Genomic DNA, 25000 nt, shown 5'->3' with positions numbered 1-25000 from the left:
AAAGTTTTCCATTAAGATAACAGTGTAGAGGCATTCATGTGTCTTTTCCTCGTTGTTTCTTTGTACATTGTAAACACAGATTATTGTAAAGTTTTAAAATGGCATGTTCAGGGGTATTTGAGTAGATTTAAGGTTAATATAACTCATTGTTCTTTGTGATTCAGTGGTGAAGAGCTGCAGTACACACTCACTGACCTGAGACCAGCGACAGATTACCATGTGAGGTGAGAGCCATGTGGAGCGTTACAGCCGTCTCACACACTTCCGGATAAAGCCTGAATGTTCAATGGCTTTTGTTCAGTGCCTTTTTTATCCCCTGGAATACGTAATGTGTGTGTGTATGTGTGTTACAGAGTGAGTGCAGTGTGTAACTCTATAAAAGGTCCCCATTCGGAGGCGAGGACCTTCACCACCCACAGCGCCCCTCCGGAGACCCCTCTGCCCCCCCGACTGTCTCACCGCACCAAGAGCTCTCTGACTCTGCAGTGGAAGGTAACACACGCACACACACACACACACACACTTACTTTAACGTATAATTTATTCACGTGTTAAACATGTCTGGTTCGTTTCTCAGCCTCCTGTAGATAACGGCTCTAAAATCACCAGCTACATCCTGGAGTGGGATGAGGTGAGTGATCTTCCTGATGAGCTCATTAAACTCGCTTATAAATCTGTCACTAAGTGTTTTATTATCAATATAACTCATTAATATAACTCAATAATATAACTCATTATTATAACTCATTAATAGAACTCATTAGTAACAGCTGGATTAGAGTTTATTATTGTATTTGAAGTGTCACAGCTGTGTAATTTACAGCTGTTATTATTTACAGTCCACACGCACACACACACCTGCACGTGCATACGCACACACACACACACACACAGAGGACATGTTTACACTGAAAGGTCACAGTAGTGGTCATTAATGGAGTGTGAGCTCATCCTCATGTCACAGCGAGCTGATAAACGAGTTCCGTCATGTCGTCATGCCACTTTTTTTCATCCTGAGGGCTTTGATCTAAACACAAGGACATCGTGACGAAGACGGTTTTAATTGTGTGAATTTATATTAGTTCATTAATTAAAGGTGATGAGTTGTGGTAGTGCTGAGGAGTTCGGGGAAAGTGAGATGATTGGCTAATATTAGAGATTATTGTTTATTTTATTATTTTATTGATTGTTTTATACAGATTTAGAAACAGACACATTTCAATCAGGTATAACATCATCCCCAAGTTCAAAGCACAGTTCACTACTGAAACCCCGCCCACTGTATTACCTTATCACTCACACGATTAAAATCTATTTTTAATGAGTTTATAAAATCAGTGATTAGATTATCCGTTATTGAGTAGATCCAGTGCCATGTGTGTATATGTGTGTGTATGGAGTGTTGATGATGATGGGACACACCCACTTTTTGTTGACAGGGGAAGAAGAACAGTGTGTTCAGAGAGTGTTATTTCGGACACCAGCGGCATTTTAAAGTCATGAGACTGTGTCCTGCTGTCGGCTACACGTTCCGCGTGGCAGCACTCAATGACATCGGATCCAGGTGTGTGCGTGTGTATGTGTGTGTGTGTGTGTATTTTATTAGTCTATCGGTGATTGGATAAGTGGATATGAGGAATCATGTTTATAATAACACACGCCTTTATAAAGTCTCTCACCTGCTTTCAATGACTGACTTTGAATGACAAAAAGCTCATATTAAACACACTCACACACTCACATACAGTGTGTCTTGTCTCTCATGCAGTGGTTTTAGCCCTGAGGTGGTTTTCCACACCACAGGAAGTCTGCCTCAGATGCCTTTAGCACCACGTCTGCTGCAGACCGGTGCATCCTGGGTGGAGCTGGAGTGGAGCCGCCCGAGCAGCTATGGCCCGGATGAGGTGCTCACGTACACACTCGAAATGCAGGACGAGACCAAGGTAACACACACACACACACACAGGTGTTAACATGCAGGTTTTGCCTGGAGGCAGCTGCATTCTTGAGGTTTTCACGTCCTCAGTGACATTTCCACACAAATATGCGCCCAGCTGTGATCTTCCTCTCTTCCTCGACACGCTGAAGATCCGTCATTTACTTACAGCAAACAGGTTCAGACGCAGTTCACAGCTCTTTAATGTCTCGTCTTTTCAACAAGATGCTGTACAGAATTCCACATCAGCACTCGACAAAGTTTTTCCAGGTTTTCCCAGGGGGAGGAATTCTCAGCGTTCAGAGCGAATTACCCATAATGCACCGGTGTCACTCTATATGTAATGAACATACTGTGGAACTGTATGAACACTCAGGGCACTGAGTACTCTCTCTCAATGCCTAGTTACCATGACCCTAAACAGATGGAACAGATAAACATGTATCAATAATAATAGTAATAATAATGATAATACAATTAGCAGGGTAATTTGCATATTACAGGATTATGAAATGTCCGTATTATATTGTGATTAATAAACAACATTGTCACTCTCGACCCCGCCCACCACCACACCCATTCATCATCGCCACATCACTTCCCTTCTCATTTACATAACGTTAACGCAACTTTAGAATAATAAAAGATAAGAAGAGGAAACTTTATGTATTCACTGTGTGGCAGCTCACAGTCAAGGAGTAAAACTCAAACGATAAAAAGTAATGTAATAGAACACACAAGGAGATAATAAAAGTTCACGAGACTAAAAACTACACAAATATCAAGTAAAATCAAATGTGTGCATGAAAAAATAATTCAGTAATTCTTCTTCAAATAACAATGCAGAGGAAGAACTTTTGAATAAATGGCAAATTAAATCTCATTGTTGCCTAATTATCTTATTGCTGGCTCCGCCCACTTCGATTAACTAACGTTGACTCGCCTCCTGTGACTGTTAATAACATTTCATTGGTAATGAATGACTTTAGCCTTGTAGTGGTGCTGATATGAACATACTGTGTGTGTGTGTGTGTGTGTGTGTGTGTGTGTGTGTGTGTGTGCGCGTGTGTGCGTGCGTGCGTGTGTCTCTAGGGGTCGGAGTTTCAAGCGGTGTACACCGGTGTGGATCTGAGCAGCAGGGTGGAGGGACTGAGCAGAAACACACAATACAGGTTCAGGGTGAGTAAAAAAAATCTGCTCAATTAATTTCAGCAAATTAGGACATGCCCACATGTCCTCCTGCCATCCCTTAGCATTCTTATATCATTAGCATTCGCTAGCCTTGCTAACTGGTTAGCTAACTGCTAGTACACTAGCTCACATTAGTCACAGAGGAGACTTGATATTCATCCTCAATTTATTCAGCAGACAAACCTGTACCAATATAATGTTATGTTACCATGACAACTACGAAGCTAGCTAAGCTAAATTGCTAGCTTAGCACACTGGATATCACGTCATCGATGTCTAATAAATTCCATAACAGATGTGATTGCTAGGTATTTTATCACGCAGGTTCTGTGGCTGAAAGTTCCCAGGTACCACTGGAACAATCCTCCAGTAAATTGCATTATTCAAAAATATTTAGTGACATCACTAACTGAGCTCATTCATAGCTCCGCCCCAAATCCGTTTTAAACAGAAATACTGAGAAAATCCAAATCTATAGAATTAATCAGCAGAATATCTGAGCTCAAAATATTTCTCTTAAACACACATTCTTGCATTTTTTCTTGCTGTAGAATAATGTTTTCTAATGTTTTTATAATTTGTGCTTAATCCCGGAACATTAAGAGTTTATTTACATTACGAATTTGCAGTAAAAAGTCTTTAAAAGTGTTAAATTGACATTGAGGAACACTGCAGGAGCTCTGATGGTGTTTCTGTTCCTCCTGAAGCTGACGATCTGCAGTGCGGAGTGGAGAAGTTCTCCCAGCTCCATCCTGGTGTGTCGGACGAGTGTGGAGAAACCCGGCCCCCCCGCGGCCCCCAGAGTCAGCGCCGTCACCTCACACGGCTTCTGCGTGTCATGGGGTGAGTTCGCTACCAGCACTTTACACTGCACGTCACACATCTGCCGATGTTTTCATATCTAAACATGTTCCTGTGTTTATTTCCAGAGCCACCACATGATGACGGAGGCAGCGGAGATCTCTCGTACCTGCTGGAAATGTCTGAAGAGAATTCAGGAGGTAGCGTTACTGACTTCTCCGTTCCTGTCCTCCTGAGTTTGTGTAAATTTCCCTGTAAGGAGACTCACTGGTGTGTACCTCGAGCTCCATGGATGTGAGATTAGAGTGGAGTGAAATTAGTACTTGATGTGTGTGTGTGTGTGTGTGTGTGTGTGTGTGTGTGTGTGTGTGTGTGTGTGTGTGTGTGTGAGAGATACAGGAGGAGGGGATGTATAATTACAGTGATGATCTGGGAGTGTGATGTGATTAGTAGATGTGTGCAGTGTGATGTCACTGACATGTGCTTGTGGTTGTTGTTGTACAGCGGAGAGTCAGTGGGTGGTTGTGTATTGTGGGCCGCAGCGAGAACACGTGTGTAAGGACCTGAAAGCGGCGACTCGGTACTCGCTCCGCATCAGCACGGACAGCGCGGGGGGTCACAGCCAGGTGAGTGTGAGGAACATCAGGAACAGTGGATTAGGACTTAATGATGGAGGTCTGACTTTAAATTATTCACTACTGCATGGAGGTCAGGGTTTAAATCTCGTGTGTGTGTGTGTGTGTGTGTGTGTGTGTGTGTGTGTGTGTGTTCATGCAGGTCACAGACAGTCTGGTGGTCTGCACTCTCAGTCTGCCCCCAGGTCCCTGTCACACCCTCGCTGTACAGGGCAGCGTCAAACACAGAGAAGTCAGCTTACAGTGGGGTGAGTTCTCTCTCTCTCTCTCTCTCTCTCTCTCTCTCTCTCTCACACACACACATCCATATGAGTCAGTTCTGTTCTTGTTTTTCTTTTCTGCTTCTCCTCCTTGTATTTTTATCCACTGTGAATATAATAAATCATGTGGAGGTTCATGGTGACCAGCTTCTCCTCTCCATCCGGTAAACGATTCCGTGCATCCATTAGAGGAGGAAAAGAAAAACAAGGACTAAGTTTAGCGTTATGTGCCCTCCTCCTTCGCACACACACACACACACACACACACACACACACCGACTCCCCTCCTGTGCTTCTCTCACGCTTACATGACCTGAAACTTACAGAAAATAAATATTTAAAAAGCCTAAAGCAGCTCTCAGATCATTGCAGAAATGTTTTAAAAGTTTTATTTCTGCTGTGTTTGTTGGAAATATCCCGAGTGTGTGTTTGAACATCAGACTTTTTTAAATGAGATAAATCAAACCTGTTAAGGTTTATTCCCTAACGTCACTCAGTAGATCACTCGGTGGATTCGACAGGAACTGTAGTTGCTGTAGTGTTTATATCAGAAGTGAGTGATTTTTGTGTTTTGAATGAAAAACATTTGTGCATCTGTGTGTGTGTGAGTGTGTGTGTGTGAGTGTGTGTTAGTGTGTGTGAGTGTGTGGGTGAGTGTGTGTTAACCAGGTTGTGTATTATGTATTCCAGATGCTCCAGTGTGTGTTGTGGAGGATGAAGCTCTGCTCTACAGTGTGGAGATGGCCACCTCGGAGGACGATGCGCAGGTCACTGAGGTGTTTAATGGCTCACACACAGAGTGCATTGTGGGTAATCTGCTGCCCGGTGCCACCTACAAGTTCAGAGTGCGAGCTGCCAACGAGGCCGGGGTGAGTCAGAATATGAAGATTCACTGCGTTCTACATGCGGGTTCTTCACAGCCTCAGTGGGTTCTGCTGTCTGATACTCTTCATAGTAGAGGCTTCTACATAGAACCTTTCAGGGTTCCTCCAGAGAGACAAAGAACCATTAATGCATGCTGTACACATGTGTAGTAGCACAATACATGGGTCAGAGCTAAAAAACAACAACACATCCCTGTGTGTAAAATATTAAGTGTAAAGTATTACTCAGTGTGGTTTGTATTTTCCCTCCAAACACTGATAGAAGATGTTCTGTGCAGAACCCTACAGCCGCATGTTAGCACATCAGAAAGGATTTGAAGGGTTCTTTTAGAAATAAGAACCCTTAACTATCCAAAGAACCCCCTTTTCCTTGTGCTTTTACTCCATTACATTTCCATTAAACAATAAACATACTCCTTTAGTTCCTCACGCAGTTCCTCCAGACGTCACACTGATGAGTAATCAGAAGTGTTGGTTTTTCCTCATCCACACTGTGTACTGATGTCCCCGTGCTCCGTGTTCTCAGTTTGGGCCGTACACCAAGTTCCTGGAGGTGACGACTGCAGCGGGACCCCCGGGCCAGTGTGGGGCGCCGGTCATCTCTCTGACCTCACACTCCTGTGCAGTGGTCAGCTGGGTGGTGAGTACATCTCCGCTTACTTATACAGGTGTGTGTGTGTGTGTGTGTGTGTGTGTGTGTGTGTGTGAGACATGAGGAATGTTTGTATGTGAATTAATCTGATCATCTTTCATTATTTAGAGGTGAGATTATATATCCACTAGTTTAAAGTGTAAAGTCTTAAAGCTTGAAGTTTCTGCTACAGTTATTTAACTGTCATTAATCATTTGAGAAACATGAAAGTAATTAATCTAAATGTTTAGAGGCAGGAGAAAATAGAGTTCAGCATTTCTGCGTTAGAGCTGTGTTGACTTCTCCTTGTTGCAGCTGAGATCTTTTGCTTTTTATTTCCAAAACCTGTAATTATTTAGTAGAATAAACCCAGCTCTTATGAATTATGATTCTGGAGTACATGCTAATTATCTCCTCCCCCATAATGCACCTGGGTCACAGTAAATTGCCGCTATCAGCTCTGTCAGGTGGAACATCACGCTCTCTGAAGGTGGCCTCGCTGTTCCTCTGCATGTTTCATTTTCTCCTAATTCCTCCAGACGTGCGCTGCGTCTGAATGTTAATCACTCAGATTTGGGCTGTACCTGTGGTTTCCAGGAGACTGAGACAGGCTGTGATTTGTTTCATCAGACGGACGAGAGCTCAGGTGCGGACATCTCGGGCTACCGGCTGGACTGGGGACGCGATGAGGACTCTCTGGACCCGGTTTACAGCGGCACAGAAACTTCCTGCGAAATCTCCGAGCTGGAGGCTGCAGTGAGCTACTGCTGTAGGATACAGGTACTGAGTACTGACACTGGTACTGACCCGGTACAGATACTGACGCGCTTACACATGTACTGACACTCATACACTGGTACTGACCCGGTACAGATACTGACGTGCTTACACATGTACTGACACTCATACACTGGTACTGACCAGGTACAGATACTGACACCCTTACACCAGTACTGACCCGGTACAGGTACTGACACTGTTACATGTGTACTGACACTCATACACTGGTACTGACCCGATACAGGTACTGACACTCCTACACCGGTACTGACCCAGTACAGGTACTGACACTGTTACACGTGTACTGACACTCATACACTGGTGCTGACCCGGTACAGGTACTGACACTCTTATACTGTTACTGACCCGGTACAGGTACTGACACTCTTACACTGGTACTGACCCGGTACAGGTACTGACACTCTTACGCTGGTACTGACCCGGTACAGGTACTGACACTCTTACGCTGGTACTGACCCGGTACAGGTACTGACACTCTTAAGCTGGTTCTGACCCGGTACAGGTACTGACACTCTTAAGCTGGTTCTGACCCGGTACAGGTACTGACACTCTTACACTGGTACTGACCCGGTACAGGTACTGACACTGTTACACGTGTACTGACACTCATACACTGGTGCTGACCCGGTACAGGTACTGACACTCTTAAGCTGGTTCTGACCCGGTACAGGTACTGACACTCTTAAGCTGGTTCTGACCCGGTACAGGTACTGACACTCTTACACTGGTACTGACCCGGTACAGGTACTGACACTGTTACACGTGTACTGACACTCATACACTGGTGCTGACCCGGTACAGGTACTGACACTCTTACGCTGGTTCTGACCAGGTACAGGTACTGACACTCTTACACTGGTACTGACCCGGTGCAGGTACTGACACCCTTACACCGGTACTGACCCGGTACAGGTACTGACACTGTTACATGTGTACTGACACTCATACACTGGTACTGACCCAGTACAGGTACTGACACTCTTACACCGGTACTGACCCAGTACAGGTACTGACACTGTTACACGTGTACTGACACTGTTACACGTGTACTGACACTCATACACTGGTGCTGACCCGGTACAGGTACTGACACTCTTATACTGGTACTGACCCTGTACAGGTACTCACACTCATACACTGGTACTGACCCGGTACAGGTACTGACACTCTTACACTGGTACTGACCCGGTACAGGTACTGACACTCTTACGCTGGTACTGACCCGGTACAGGTACTGACACTCTTACGCTGGTACTGACCCGGTACAGGTACTGACACTCTTACGCTGGTTCTGACCAGGTACAGGTACTGACACTCTTACACTGGTACTGACCCGGTGCAGGTACTGACACCCTTACACCGGTACTGACCCGGTACAGGTACTGACACTGTTACATGTGTACTGACACTCATACACTGGTACTGACCCGATACAGGTACTGACACTCTTACACCGGTACTGACCCGGTACAGGTACTGACACTGTTACACGTGTACTGACACTCATACACTGGTACTGACCCAGTACAGGTACTGACACTCTTACGCTGGTACTGACCCGGTACAGGTACTGACACTCATACAGACACTCATACACTGGTACTGACCCGGTACAGGTACTGACACTCTTACACTGGTACTGACCCGGTACAGGTACTGACACTCTTATACTGGTACTGACCCGGTACAGGTACTGACACTCTTACACTGGTACTGACCTGGTACAGGTACTGACACTCTTACGCTGGTACTGACCCGGTACAGGTACTGACACTCTTACGCTGGTACTGACCCGGTACAGGTACTGACACTCTTACGCTGTTACTGACCCGGTACAGGTACTGACACACAGATGAGCAACATCAGATTTGTGAACTGTGAAGCTGTAGTTTACACAAGCTTAACCCAAAATTAGCCCCGCCCACTTTACATTGGCAGTTTCTCATGTCTTAACAGAATTGTTCCCAATCCTGATCATTCTGATTTTTTTTTGCATCTCAGGCCACCAACCAGGCAGGGGCGGGGCCTTACAGCGAGCTGGCGTGGTGTCGTACACCGGCCGCCACCCCCAGCGCCGTCAACAGTCTGTACGTACAGGACGGGTTCTCCTTACCCCTGGACTTAGAGCCGTTTTGTCCTTCCACTTGCCTGGCGCTGGCGTGGGACGAGCCAAACTGCAATGGCCAGGAGATCAGCGGCTACACCCTCGCTCTGGGGGAGGAGCTAATCACTGTGGGTGGGGCTACCTGCACCGTCATCAGGAACCTGCAGCCTGATACAGAGTACAGGTGAGTGGAGATGTGATGCTGTGGCTACTCGCTAAAATCACGTTTCTGTGTAAATAAAGTCCGGCTTCACTGCGGTGTGGAGAGGATTAAACAAATATTTTCAACAATATTGAAAATTAATAACTTGAATAATTATTAGGTTATTTTTGTTAGATAAAATAGCAATGTTTAATTTGTCTTGTAAAGTTTTCACCTAAAAATTTAAATCCTCTGTTAACTCGTTTCCATAATTTCTAGCACATCAGAAGGAGAAGTAGGAGCTGTCAATTATCACGTGATCTGAAGTTCAGGCAGAAAAGACGAGTTCTTCTAGCCTTTAGTGAAAATGAGTTATAGTTAGGAATATATGAATATAGATTATTTAAATCTACCACTGATAAATGAAAGGGCTTTTCATTATCTCGGTTTTTGTTGCCGGGGCTTTCAGTAAGGAATAAAACACGTGGACGTGATGTTTTAGGAAAATAATTCAATAATAATTTGAGAACTCAACAGCATTCTGGTATATAACCCTAATTCCAAAAAAGTTGGGAATCTGTGTAAAATGTAAATAAAAACCGAGTGCAATGATGAGAGACTCCGCCTCTCTAAGATCCTCTTTTTATCCCCAATCATCTCCCTGCCCTGTTCCCAATTCATCTCCAGCTGTTTCTGTTTACTAACACTTACTTTTCCAGCCTTTTGTTGCCCCGTCCCAACTGTTTTGAGACGTGTTGCTGCCATAAATTCAAAATGACCTTCTTTTTCCTTAAAACTGAACATTTCCTCAGTTTAAACATCTGACATCTAAAAACATGTGTTCTATTGTGAAGAACATACGGGTTTATGAGATTCGCAAATCACTGCATTTTGTTTATATTTACATTTTACACAGCATCCCAACTTTTTTGGAATTGGGGTTATATATTCCTACAATCTATTGCATGTTTATTAGATGTTTTGAACATTTGAAGTGGTGTTAGTGGGTTTTTATATTTACAGAGCTTTATTTAGAGAACGTTCTGGATGCTGCTGCACGTGTAGGTGCTGATGTTATTGTCAGAGCTGAGTCATTAACTCTCTCTGATGATGGAGGTCAGTGTAAAATCCAGCGGGTGCAGTAATCAGCAGTGATGTGAGACACGCCACACTTTCCTCATGAAGATATATGATGTACCCTTTCATGTCTCACATCCTGCTGTGTTTACTGCGTCCTTCTGAAGAGATCTCCATTCCTCTGACTCCATCTGCGTTCCTGTGATTTCTACACGATCATGTTCACGAGTGACTAAACTCAGATCGCGGATGAGAACACTTCTTTGTATTTGTTCCGTTGCATCAGCGGCTGATCGTAAAGTGCGTGCTCAGAGCTGCCTTTGAGGCTGGAGGATGTGAAATTAGAAATTAGACAAAAAAATGACAACTCTGACAAATCCGAAGAATAAAAATACCTGTGTAAAGTGCTCATGAAGTGCAAGCTCTAAAGCAGAGGCAGTTCTGTCTGTATGTTCCACATTTACGCTGTCTTGAGCCGACAACTATTTCAGATTCTGCAGTTGGTGCAGGATTTATTATCATTTATTCTGTTTTTTATTTAATATTTTCTAAAGATAATTAGCAGCCTGGAGTCTGTTATCTTTAACAGAAGCTCCACACCCAAAGAATCAGAGGAAGATCAGTGTACTATCTTTGATTATGTCTAATCAGGCAATAATAATAGTGTGATATTTCTTGTGGAGAGTTTTTTGGATGTGGTGGATATGTGTATCCGTTTCTATAGTAACAGCTCATTCACAGGGATCTGTCTGGCAGACGTGAGCAAATTAGTCGAGCTTTTTGTTTGTGTGTGTGTGTGTGTAGTGTGCAGGTGAGGGCGGAGAATGCGGTGGGTGCAGGTCCGTTTGGGCCGAGTCTCCTGGTCAGAACCAGGCCGCTGCCCCCGAATCCCCCGAGGCTGGAGTGTGGCAGCGCTGGACCTCAGAGTCTGAAACTGCGCTGGGGAGACTGCAGCAAGAGTCTAAACACCGACACGGACACCACATACATCCTGCAGATGGAGGACAGGAACCAGAGGTATACGCACGCATGCACGCACACACACACACACACACACACACACACACACACACACACACACTGCAGCATAAAGTTTGAAGCAGACCTTTTCTAAGCAGATAAGTGAGCTTGTCTGAGTGATGTTATTCTGGTCCGCTCGTCTCTCGGCTGTAGCTCTGTGACGTAAAAGCTGTGATGATTTCCTGCTGTTCTAGACATACTTTAATGAAAGTAGAATTTGTTCTGAGGATGTGCTGAGCTTGTAATCATGAACATTTCCAACTGGTTTAGTTATAAGTGAGTTTTTTTTAAATTTAATGTTCATTTATTTTTCCCCTCATCACAACTTTCACACCTTTCACACATTTCACACCTACATACAGCCTTCTGCTGCGGTGATGTTCAGGGCTGGTGTGTGTTTCTCTCCTCAGTTCATTCAGGCATCCAGGAAGTGCTACCACGAGTTATACATATTTTATAAATGTATTCTCTCGGCTGATTCTCAAGTACACACACACACACACACACACTCACACACACTCACACATATTAAATAATCTATTCCAGCACTCTGTGATACAATCTAAAAAAGACAAAATACATACCTTTTCCACTTGAAAGATGACTGGGACAGTTACCGTGACGACTGCATCATCATTATTTTGTGATGACATCACTGATCCTACATGGAGGAAATGAAACTCATTTAACTTTGATTGACAGCTCAAATCACGAATGTAAAATCTCAGTGAAGAAGAGTTACTTTAATTAATGACAGATAACAGGATGGAAATTTATTAATTATTGTAAATTATTTCAATTCTCTCTCCCTCTCTCTCTCTCTCTCAGGGATGGGGTAGTCTCTTTCTCTCTCTCTCTCTCTCTCTCTCTCTCTCTCTCTCTCTCTCTCTCAGGGATGGGGTAGTCACTCTCCCCCCCCCCCCTCTCTCTCTCTCTCCCTCTCTCCCTCTCTCTCTCTCTCTCAGGGATGGGGTAGTCTCTCTCTCTCTCTCAGGGATGGGGTAGTCTCTCTCTCTCTCTCTCTCAGGGATGGGGTAGTCTCTCTCTCTCTCGCTCTCTCTGCACATGCGTGGTGGAGGAGTGAGCGTGGTGTGTAGAACGTGTGAGAGCGGTTTGGCGTCTTGTCAAAGTTTTCACTAGTTTGTCCTTTTCCTTTCTTTAATTTAATTTATTGAGTGTTAAGTTATTGAGTTATCAGTGGTTGGTGAAAGTTAGAGCGGGTGAGAGTGAGCGGGACGCCATGGCCTCCAAGGCCGGAGGGGAGACGCTGTCTCTCCACCATGGCGTCAGGTGTGTACCGGTGAATGGAGAACAAGTGGAGGAGGTTCTGCTGGCGGTGGGAGAGCAGGTCGGGTGTGAGAACATCTACTCCATTGAGTACAATTGAGAACATTGAGAACAATAAGGGTGAACTGGAAACAACAAGGGGGGTCGAACAGCCAGAACGATTTTACACAACAGAACAGCTAAACTGGTTCTTGGAGCAGACTTTAGGACACAGTGGGGTCATACTAAAAAAACGACTTCCCGGCCAGAGAAAAACTCATAAAATCGGTTAAGCATACAACAACAGGTGAGAATCTGAACGTGCTGTCACCAAAGAGACGTTTCAGACTGAGGATATGGGCAGCAGACACAAGGAGAGAGGAGGAGAGTGAAGCAGGATCGGGTAACCCGCCTACTTCCACTCTCTCAGAACAACCTGAAGAGCTGTACACCACAGAACAGTTCAACCGGTCTCTTGAATTAACAAAAAGAAAACGTGACGTCTTGCTGACAAATTATTTCTCGGACAGGAAAAAATGAATTAAATCAGCACAACGAGCAATAAAAAGTGAAAACCTGGGTATGCTGTCACCACGGACACGGTCCAGACTGAGGAAATGGACATTAGTCGCACAAAGTGCCTTAACATAAAGACTTCTTGCACACTATATGACCACAATGGACTTATAGTAAATTGGAAAAGTTTTTGGGTTTTTGAGTTGAGGGTGTGGGTGGGGCGGTAGAGGGGGGTCTTTTCTTCTTCTTTCATCTTCTTCTTTTTTTTCTCTCTCTCTTTCTTTTCTTAAATGGAAATAATATTTTAAAAATGTAAATATGTAAATATTTCAAAAATTGGATACAATAAAGGTGTCTTAAAAGTCAAAGTCTCTCTCTCTCAGGGATGGGGTAGTCTCTCACTCGCAGTGTGGTTGAATAAAGCTGTAGTAAAGTGACAGTCGGAGTGTTTTTATCCTCGCGTGTTGTACCTGATCTCACTGACACACACCTCCGTCTCTTACTCTAAATGTCTTCTTGATTTTCCCCCGAATTTCTCTGCAGGTCTTTCTCTGTTAATAACACACACACTTCCTTCTCGTCTCGCTGTAACACTCTATGGATTTTCTGATGATGTATCAGACTGAGCGTTTAATGCCGTGTCGAGTAATCAGACTTTTTTTGCTCCAGGTTTGTTCCGATCTATCGAGGTCCGAGTCACACGTTTAAGGTTCAGCGTCTGAGTGAATTGAGCCGCTACAGTTTCAGGATCCAGGCCGTGAGCGATGCAGGAGATGGTCCTTTCTCTGAGATCTACTCCTTCACCACGACCAAATCTGTGCCTCCTACACTGAAAGGTATGCAGGAGGGTTACTCTCTCCGCTGTGACTGTGAGCATCGGCACTGCCGTGTGTGAGCAGGAGCTTTGTTCACGATATCGGTCATGAACAGCAATGATCAGCGAATAATCACACAGTTATCTAACAGACACTACACTGACGTGAATAATAACTGAAATACACAATAAATACAGCGTTAGTGTTTATTTGCGTAGTAAATCTCCTCCTTTACATCATTATTCAGACTGTTTAGTCCATTCATTCATACTGAAAACTCGAATTCGTCCACAGCCAGACATTATTGAGTTCCTCAGTCATAAACTCAATTCTATTATGAATAAATAGAATTAAATATTAAAACTAACTTGTGAATAAATATATAATTATGGTACCACAATATACAAGCAGTTACTGACAGCAGAGTCGTTAAGAATTGATCAGCGTTATAATTTCCCTAAAATTAAAGTTAAAGGTGATAATTAAGATGAGGTTCATTGTACAGCTCTAATCCGGGTTTGTGAAAAATGTGTGCGTGTGTGTGTGTGCGTGTGTGTGTGTGTGTGTGTAGATGTAGTAAAAGTTCAACATAGTAAACCTAGTTAAAGGTTGTTTTTTTTTTTACTGCATCTATGATTATTAAAAGCACGCTGCAGTTATATATCTATATAAATATTTGCACAAAGTGGAAAATAGTTTGAGATGGAAATATTTTCTGAATAAATAATGTTGGGTAAATAAGGTTTTATGAGCTACTGATGAATAATGGGGTTTTTTTAAAATACAGGATAAATTTATGCATGAATTATGAGAACTGTGGCCATTAACTGAAAGGGCAGAGCCGCCCCGTCCCCTCCGCTCCTGCACTCGGTCCATACTCGCTGTTTTAAAAGTGTTTTCTGAAAAGAGCTGATGGAAATGCAGTGTATATATTAACATAATTAGCGTTGGGAGCTACAATGGATATAAAAAGTCTACACACCCCTGTTAAAATCTGCAGGGACATGTCAGATCTTTTCCCACCTTTAATGTGAAATTACAGATTATACAAATAAAGTGCAAAACGATCCAAAACTTTTTTAGGGAAAAGAAGGAAAAAGGAAAAACTATAATAACCTGGGTGCATAAGTGTACACACCCCTAAACTACTACTCTGTTGAAGCCCCGTTTGGTTTTATTACACCTCTCTGTGTTTTTGGGGAAGAGTTGTTCCGGATCCATCAGACTGTGAGGCGTCTCCTGTGCATCGCCCGCTGCAGGTCACCATATATTTTTAGTTGGATTCAGGTCTGGGCTCGGGCTGGGCCAGTCAGAAACCTTGATCTTCTTGTGGTGAAGCGTTCCTTTGGGATGTTGGGAAATTCCTTTCCATCTTCAGCTTACTAGCAGACACCTGCAGGTTCTGCACTAAAATCAACTGGTATTTGTAGATATTCATGATTCCCTCCAGCTTGATCAAAGCCGCAGTTCTGGCTGAAGAAAAACAGCTCTAAAGCGTGATGCTGCCACCACCATGCTTCACCCTGGGGATGGAGTTCTTCTGGTGGTTCTTTTTTTTCACCATACATAACTTTATAAATTATGGAATTATTATACCTTTTGGAATTTGTCTCATCAGACCATAACATATTGTGCCACATGGTTCGGGGTGATTTAGTTGGACTTGGGTGTTTTTTTGTGAGAAAGGGCTTCCGTCTAGCCGCCCCACCCCATCGCCCAGACATGTGAAGAATACGAGAGACTGTTGTCACATGCAGATAGGAATCAGTACGTGTCAGACGTTCCTGCAGCTCCTTTAATGTTGCTGTAGGTCTCTCGGTAGCCTCCCTGGTAAGTTTGTCTTGTCCTTTTGTAAATTTTGGAGGGACGTCCAAAATCTTTGGAGGGTGATGTCACAGTGGTGCTCCATGTTCTCCACTTCTTGATGATGGCCTTCCTAGTGTTCCAAGGTGCATCTAATGTTTTGGAAATTCTTTTATACCCCTCTCCTGATCGATTTCTTTCGACTAGTGAGACCCCGTACAGGCTTTGTCAGCTTTTTGAGGACCACGGCTTCTGCAATCAGATGAAACCAAGAAGGTGTGAAGAGAATCCTACAGAAAGAGCTGGTCTTTATTTGGAGTTAATCAGTATCATTTCATTGATGAAAGCTGTATGATAATTATGTTTAAATGTGACTTTGAATGTGATTGGTTCATTCTGAACACAGCCACACCCCCATTATTATAAAAGGGTGTGCACACTTCATTTTAATACATTATAATTTCACATCATAGCAGGGGTGTGTAGACTTTTTATATCCACTGTAATTTAATTTGTCCCTTCCTATTTCATGACCTGACTTCCTCATTCCATTTTCATTAATAAATAAACAGATGAGTGATGTGTGAACATGCTGTCGGTCATGTGGACAGATTTAAACTCCAGATGAGGTGAAATCAGGGTTAGTCCGATTTTACCATCAGGTCTCTGTTCCTGCTGCGCTCTCAGCCTTGTTTAGGGAAGTGGTTACTGTGGGGTTTTTTACTGTCTGTCCTGGTCCTATGTCTCAGATCTCTCAAATGACCATCGTGTGTGTGTGTGTGTGTGTGTGTGTGTGTGTGTGTGTGTGTGTTTCCTCTCTGTAGCTCCCCGAGTCTCTCAGCTGGAGGGAAATGCGTGTGAGGTGAACTGGGAAAGCGTCCCGCCCATGAGAGGAGACCGAATCACTTACGTGCTCCAGGTGCTGGGTGGGAGAGAGTCCGAGTACAGACAGGTACTGAATTCTTCTGTCTCTAACACCACATGTACACTGCTTTCATTCCAGTCAGAGCAGAGCAGAATGTCCAATCACATCAGATCTGACATTATGAACAGCTTAGTGCTCATTCGGACTCATGACATCGATCTTTCTGACGTAAACGAGCACCAACACACGCAAATATTTATAAATGATTTTATTTTACACACATTATATTTCATTGTACTTTAGTGTACAGCTTTAACACTGCACGGGATTATGAATAAAAACGTACCGATTGCACAGTATAAACGACGTCTGATCTCAGTTCATGCATGTTTCAGACCGATGTACGATATCAGATTGCGTCCTGTGTGATTAGACGCTGAAACACATCTGATTGGGTGAAAAGGGTTTCTGTCGTGGAATTATAACTGGATCGTCAACTTTCTGTACCATGAGATCTTAAAAAATAACATAAAATTAAAATGCACTGTTTAAGGTCGTGTTAATCCGCTTCAGTCTTTCTGAAAAGTGAGAACTTACAATAATAATCAATATTATGATAATATTATTAAATACATTTAAATTCAAACAGTATTCTAACTAATAAATTAGTTTTGGCTCTATATATATATATATATATACACACACACACACACACACACACACACTTACACACCTAAATCCCCTTTGATTTGATTTTAATTTAAAATAATAGAGGGGTAAATATTTCCCTGAAGTCTGTACATGATGTTTTTAGTTAAGAAGAGTGCACAGACGTGTGTGGTGGGAATCTTTGTTAGTAAATATAGATGGTAGATTAGTTTGTTGTTCCATGTTAGTGGCCTAATTGTATCTCGTTTAGAGAATCCATTAACACACGTTCGAGATAAACACGTATTCACGAGGCACTGGAGGCAGTGTTCAGTAAAACCCGAGCGGTGCTTTATTCCCTTGACTCGAGGCTGTGAGGTGAATACCTGTTCAGATAACACAGAGAGTGTGTATGTGTGTGTGTGTGTGTGTGTCTGTCTGTCTGTCTCGGTAACTCTAATACATACTCGTCTTTTTGCATGAACCGCTCCAAACTCCTGTTCTCCAAACAAGTCTTTATTCAGGTCAGAGATTAAAACACTGTGTGAGAGTCCGCTAAACACAAAGAGCTTAAAGTGAACAAATAAAAGGAAGAAGAGGAAAGAAGAGACATAAGGAAAAGAAAGACGGTCATGAAGAGGAGAGAAAATAAGTATGAAAGAAAAGGCAAAGGGACAGAGGATAAAAGTAAGAAAAATGAAAGAAAGGAAGAGAAAGAAAGTAAGGACATTTGAGACCGGAGAGAGGGAGAGAGGGAGAGATAATGCAGGAACAAACTCAGAGACACAAACGGACGAATGACTGAAAGAAGAAAACAGTAGCCATGTGACTGTAAAAAAGATAGCGTAGCAGTGTGTGTGCGGTGTGTGTGTGTGTGTGTGTGTGTTAAATGGAATAGTAAATGGTGTTTAGTTATCGCTGGTCAGTCAGTGATGCTGTTGCAGGATGTTGCACCTGGAAAACACAGCAGATTTGTCCTTTTCCCTCCACACACACACACACACACACACACGCACGCACCGCACACACACTACACACAATAACAACCCCCTGAAAAACAACATAGATTGTTTACACACCACTTCCTGTCACACACAACGTGCCATTTTGCCTATTTATTCCATCTTTCTGCTGTGTGTCGAGGCCTCAGAAGCAGAGCGAGCTTCATGGTTATATCAGTGACACCTTAAATGGATGCAAAAGTTTGCATACCCTTCTAATAAAACAAAGAGCATGCGTGGTTTCATGTTCCTATTATAATTTCTTTCTAATATTCAGCTCCACATCATTATTTTTAAATTATTTTGCTGTGATGTTTTGTGTTCTATTGTTGTTGTTGTCTTGATGCAGGATGCAGCCACTTTTCATGTTTACCGTCTCTGTTTTGTTGAATGTAGAACAGAGCCGCATGGCCTCTTGGGGTTATTAAATGAACTTCACCACCATGACGTTCCCTCTCTCCGTCACTGAGCACGTCTTTACACTTTATCCAGATTATAAATGAAATGAGAGAATATTTTAGGACAGATTGATGCAGAAATCAGAGTTATGTGATGGATAAAAGATCTATACTCTTAGTGATGGAAAGAAGGTGCAGTATAGGACTCTAAAGGGTTCTTCAGTTTGTACCTGTAGGAGAACCCTTAAATGTTCTAGAACACACGGTTTCCCTGTCAGAGAAGGTTCCATGTAGACACTACAGTAGAAAGAAATTGGTTAAGGGCAGCCGTGTCTATAAACATTCAAAATACACAATAAATCAGTGTTGAGAGGAATTCTGAGCGTTCTCTCTGGAGCCATGCAGTAAAAAGTAGTTCCGGTTACTTGACACGTTTCTGAAGGTTTTGTGGTATCCATACGCCATCAGAGACACAAAACTCCCAAATTCTTCCCTGGGATAAAGTAGTTCCGTCTCTGAAAGGTTTGAACTCATTTACAGATTCGTTTATACACAAAGCCCTGTAACTGAAGTCTTCATCACAGACTGAGACTTTAAATAAAGGTTTAATTCCGGCCGACTTCAGAGTGAGACATGCTGCTAACGGAGACGTTTACACTGGACTAACGTTCTCTTCCTCATGTTCTGTCCTCAGGTGTATAAGGGCGAGGACACGGTCTTCCAGCTGTTCGGCCTGCAGTGGAACACGGACTACCGTCTGCGCGTGTTTGTGTGCAGACGCTGTGCAGACACCTCGCAGGAGCTGTGTGGATCCTTCAGCCCGTCCACTCACTTCTGTCCTCGTCGCGCCGTCTCACCTCTCAGCGCGGACACGGGACCCGTCGCCTCGTCCTCCGGGAAAAAGCTCACAGACGAACAGTTCGCCAGCATCATCGTGGTGGGCGTGGCCTCACTCTCCATCTTCATCGCTTACCTGCTCCAGCTTCTCATGTGAGACGCCGAGACGTGAAAACCGCAAGACTAAACCCCAGCATTTCAGAAGAACCTTCTGTCGTTTTTATACTCTCTCTTCTGCTTGTTTTTTTGTCTGTCGCTTTTACATGTTAAAACTTTATTTCTTTGTTGCACAGATTTTTAAACTACAAACGTTACATAAAGTGGTAAATGAAAGTATTTTTTATATGTCTTCCAATTTAAAAAAAAAAAAGGTTTTTCTACGAGCGTTTGTGCTAGGCCCCTAAACCGTTTCATATTAAGCGTTAAAATGATTTCATATTTTTATACTTTTTACAAGGTGTTTATGTGATACAGCTTTAACACATCAGCCATGATGGTATGTCCTTTATTCCTTTTGTTTTGTGCTAAATCAGTTAGCTTCAACGTCAACACTAAAGCAGTAGTTTGAACGATTACACTAATATTAAATGCAGTCGCCTTTTTAAACTGAAGCTTTTTTACTGTAAAGAGAGGAGGTAGAAGTGTGTGAAGTACAGGTACAAACCAGAGTCACGTCTCACAGTAACGTTCGCTCGAGGCCGTTGTATTTATTGTGCCCGTAAATGAATGCTCTTTAATGACTAATCACAGTTACTGAGACTCAGTCAGAAGTTTCTTCACAGCTCTGTCAGTGATTTCTCTCTGAATCTAAAAGGGAAAGCGGACTTCTTCTTTTTCATTTTATTTTATTATGATTATTATTATGATTATTATTATTAGGTCCTTATCAACAAAAGCCGCCTCCTGTTGGCCAAAGACTTTCTTTTTTATTCTCACTGGCGTCTTAACAGCAAACTGAAGTGTGGAATGTACGAAGCTCAGGGACTGAAGTGCCCCGATTTCTGTTCACCGAACTCTGTTCACTGAAAGCGCCCGTGTGAGAGATTTCCTCCTCTGCACAAAAACATTTTTTTTAAAAAGAAATCACATTTCACCCTTTTTGCTATTTCATAATTTCCTCGTAGCATTTAACGTCTTTAGCTGAGACTACGTTAATGCAGTACAAGAAAAATGTTTACTAGCTCAAGCAGACCTTAACCAAAGTTAGCGAGTGAGCTAGCTTGTTAGGTTTATTTATACTATATATTGCATACAGTACTTTATAATGCAAATCACAGTGCAATCTTTCGTTTATTTATTTCTTTTTAAAAAAATCAAATGAACTGTCATATTCAATATTTTCCTCATGTAGCATGTCTTTTTTGGTTATGATGAATTTTTTTTTCAAATATAGAGCAATAATCTTTAATATTAACCTGTTTTTTTTTCCCTCAGATATATGTGTATTGTTCAGTCATACGCTGTTTTTACTCGAGTTTGTGTCTGATTTCATTCAACAAACGCTGATTTACTACAGTCTAGCAGTTTATTCCTCCTCCCATCGGCAAGTTAAAGCCAATGTTTGTTCTTATATATATATATATGTGTGTATATATATATATATATATATATATATATATATGTATATGTATATGTATATATATATATATGTTTGTATTTTCATTTTCTCTCTCTCTCTTTTTATATAGATTCAGTCTCCACCTGTCATGCATTAAGGACTTCCAACATTCCATTACATTCTTATTTTAGCGAAGAGGTGCGACATGACGGTGTGAGATGATCATAATGAGATGTAAAACTTGAAGTGGAAACACTTGAACACTTTTCATTTCAATCATCTTTGCCCAAAATATCCAAACCCACAATTTTCTTTAAAAAAAAAAGAAATGAACGAGTTGAAAATTTCAGGCCATTCATTTCGAGTTTTGATGACATCATCACGATAAAATCCCATCACAGACGGGGTCAATGAGAATCATTCCACTCTGTCAGAAATATAATCATGTCACATTTATTGTTGTAAATTATAATCATAGGCATTATAAAAAAAAAAACCCCTACCATATCAGTTTAATGTATAGAGTTGAAGTAATACCCTTTGTATTTAAGATGATTATGTATCTGTAGCATATATGTAATATATTTATACACAATAAATTTAAAACATTTCTGAATATGAATTAATATGATGGATGTTTTGTCTTTTTTTTCTTCTTTTTTTTTTAAACCATATCTCGCATTAAAATGTAAAACTCCACATTTGTAAAATGCAAACACATTCACTGACTTTCTTTTACAGAAATATTATTTTGCTACTAGCTTTTTTCAATGCCATAAACGCTTCAGTTCACGCACATAAACACACGAGTCGAACATCTTACACACAACAAACAGCATTAAAGCAAACAAACAACACGTTTACCACAAATTTACAACAATGTGCAAAAGTTCAAGACATCATTTTAAAGAAAATGTTTCAATTTTAAAGATGACGTTTTCTGAATATTAAAGTCCCCATGAATCAAAAATGGAAGTTTTGTGGATTTTAGTATGAATATGTCGGCCTTAAGGTTCTCTCTAACTCGTCTGCTCCAAAACAATGAGAAAATTCACATTTAGAAGAGATACGCAGTCAAAACGTACAGTCTCTCTCTACCACCGATACGGATCAACAATTCTGATGACATCATTCTGCACTTCAGCTACTCAGCTCTCTAGAATCTGAAGTGTCCCACCCCCCAACATTATAAACATCCCCTTGCACGAGTTGCCTTGTTTGAGCGAGAGAGATCATATCAGCGAGCATGGATCGTAAACGTGTCTCTGACTGTTCAAACGCACACGTTTTATTCCGTTTTATTCAACTGTACGTTGGTTAAAGAAGGAAATTACTTAAATTCATTCACTTTCAATTTTTTCAATTAAATTTTTTTTGTCAAATACGGCTTAGCCCAGGTTATGAGGTAAGCTAAGTGCTATTGGCTATTTTAAAAAGGGGAGGGGCCACTTGAAATGTCCCACCCTGACTTCCTGTTTCAGTGGAAATTACGTCAACACATTTTTAATAAAAATGGACTATAAAGAGCAATAAACAACAGAAACGCGAATATTTGGTGCTTTTTGTTCCTGTTTAAAACTGCATCAGTCGTCTCACATTCTGGGCCGCAGTTTCATCAGAAATCATCTGGAAGGTTCCTGCATGTGGAGAACCTTCACAGTTCACTTTTTTCTGCCTGAAAAGAAAAAGGATTCTTTTTTTATTTTTTAAATTTTTTTATTTTTATAATTTCTTGGCTTTCCAAACAGGTTATGGTTAGAACTTTTCCAGAAAAGGAAAGCGTCTGTGCTAGGGTTCTACACAGAACCTTTCCCCATGTACAAAATGAAGTAAAAATAAAATCTTTTGCACAGTGCTGTAGATATACCATGAGCTGAATGTTTTCTATTTGACATATTTAAGCAGAACAGATGTGTTTTGTATGTGAACAGATGTTTAATCAGGCAGCACGATTGTATTTCCCCGTTATAAGGTACAATGTACAGTGCTTCATCTACAGTGCTCACTTTGTCCTCCAGTAACTCACAAGGTTTAAGGCATTTTTGTGTAGATGCATATAAACTCTACATATGTGACAATAGTTTAGTGAAAATGCAGCGTATAAAAAGTTCTGCTGTGACATACTGCGGCTTTAATACAGTCAGCTGCACGGCGTTAGTGGTGTCTGGTGTCTGATAAATCTGCAGTGTGAAGATCTGCACATTAAAAAGGTCTGAAACAATGAGACTCAGGCTAATGCACTCAAAGGTCACACAGTTAGCAGTTCAGGGTTTTTATGATGAAGTACAGATAAAAGTTTTCACTCTACTGGAGAAATTATACAGTTTTTTTTAATAAAAGTCAATTATCTGTTCTGAGCCGTTTTGACCCGTAACCCCTCGGAGTGATTTTACACCACTTTAAAAAGCTTGAACGCTCAAAAGGATTTGTGTATAATTCCTCTTGCCTCCACAGGAACCTTTCAGCCCTCAGAGCAGAACCCACTCCTCCTCTGTCATGTGGTTCCACTGGACTCGTTCCACACCGGGCAGTTCTCCGAATTCAACGACTTTGAGCGCTCTTGAGTGCATCTCACTCCAAACAGCCTGCAGGCCATAATCCTGTACTTCTTGGACATGATGTTGTAGAGAATGGGGTTGATGGCGGCACTGAAATAAAACAGAACTAAGGAGACGAGGTTGCAGTACTCGCTCATTTGAGTGATTAGTGGAGAATCAGCTTCTGATGACTTGGAGAACAGATAGCGGCCCAAATGAAACGGCAGCCAGCAGAGAACGAACGCAAAGACCACCACGGCTGTGAGGAGGACATGGAGATGAAACGTTAGAGGATTTCACTGTTCATTACAAGGAATGTTTATATTAATCACGCAGAACCACAAGACCCTCAAATATTTCAGAATATAACAGTGTGAATGTAACACTGTAAATCTACAGTCCCTCCGAAACTATTGGAACACAAGGCCAATTAATTTGTGTTTGCTGTAGACTGAAGACATTTGGGTTTGAGATCAAAAGATGAGTATGAGGTGAGAGTTTAGAATTTCAGATTTTATTTCCTGGTATTTATTTGTAAATGTGTTAAACAACATAGAACATAGCACATTTTGTATCAGACCACCCGATTTGTAGATGAGCAAAAATATTGAACCCTGTGACTGACAGGTGTTTCTTGTTACCCAGGTGTGTCCTGTTAGACTGCTTGTTTAAATAATAAATAGCTCTGAACATCTACTCTTGGTTTTAGCCTTCAGTTTCACCTGTGAACACTGCATGTGTTGTCAGAAATCCAGACTGGAATTCACAAAGAAATACAGAGATGATCCACACACGTTCTGGAACCAAGATGTGATGGAAAGTCCAAAGTGTAGAGAAAGAAAGGATCTGCTCATGATCCAGAACATACAAGCTCATCTGTGAAACATGGTGGAGGTAGTGTCATGGCTTGGGCTTGCATGGCTGCTTCTGGAACATTCTCACTAATCTTTATTGATGATGAACTCATGACAGTAACAACATTATGAATTCAGAAGTTTACAGGAACATTCTGTTGGCAATTTACAGAGAAATGCATCCAAATTAATCAGGAGGAACTTCATCATGCAGCAAGACAACGATCCAAACACACTTTCACCTCAACACAGGACTTCATCAGGGGGAAAAGTGGAAGGTTTTAGACTGGACAAGTCAATCACCAGACCTTCACCCAACTGATCAGCATTTCACCTCCTGAAGAGGAGACTGAAGGGTGAAACCCCCTGAAACAAACAACTACTGAAAGAAGCTGCAGGATAAACCTGGAGAAGCTTCAC

At 42.0% G+C, this 25000-nt stretch overlaps 2 protein-coding genes across 2 annotated transcripts in view; one reads left to right on the top strand and one right to left on the bottom strand.

The window, feature by feature from the left end:
- The window catches only part of fndc3bb (fibronectin type III domain containing 3Bb), a 58346-nt gene extending 37645 nt beyond the window's left edge, over positions 1-20701 (top strand). The window contains exons 9-26 of the mRNA XM_017453568.3: positions 165-224; positions 354-492; positions 578-631; positions 1440-1564; positions 1769-1943; positions 3029-3115; positions 3835-3970; positions 4057-4128; positions 4433-4554; positions 4706-4811; positions 5514-5692; positions 6234-6347; positions 6969-7118; positions 9141-9427; positions 11267-11479; positions 13934-14100; positions 16707-16834; positions 19489-20701. Of these exons, the coding sequence (XP_017309057.1) occupies positions 165-224; positions 354-492; positions 578-631; positions 1440-1564; positions 1769-1943; positions 3029-3115; positions 3835-3970; positions 4057-4128; positions 4433-4554; positions 4706-4811; positions 5514-5692; positions 6234-6347; positions 6969-7118; positions 9141-9427; positions 11267-11479; positions 13934-14100; positions 16707-16834; positions 19489-19788 (2614 nt within the window). The 3' untranslated portion in view covers positions 19789-20701. The remainder of the gene's footprint in view (positions 1-164; positions 225-353; positions 493-577; positions 632-1439; positions 1565-1768; positions 1944-3028; positions 3116-3834; positions 3971-4056; positions 4129-4432; positions 4555-4705; positions 4812-5513; positions 5693-6233; positions 6348-6968; positions 7119-9140; positions 9428-11266; positions 11480-13933; positions 14101-16706; positions 16835-19488) is intronic.
- A 2746-nt stretch (positions 20702-23447) lies between these two features.
- ghsrb (growth hormone secretagogue receptor b) overlaps positions 23448-25000 on the bottom strand; it is a 2870-nt gene continuing 1317 nt past the window's right edge. The window contains 1 exon segment of the mRNA NM_001200322.1: positions 23448-23985. Within this exon segment, the coding sequence (NP_001187251.1) occupies positions 23684-23985 (302 nt within the window). The 3' untranslated portion in view covers positions 23448-23683.

Source organism: Ictalurus punctatus, chromosome 23 (genome assembly GCF_001660625.3).
Source record: "Ictalurus punctatus breed USDA103 chromosome 23, Coco_2.0, whole genome shotgun sequence".
In the NCBI taxonomy this organism is placed as follows: Eukaryota; Metazoa; Chordata; class Actinopteri; order Siluriformes; family Ictaluridae; genus Ictalurus; species Ictalurus punctatus.
This window is presented reverse-complemented; position numbering and strand designations above follow the sequence as displayed.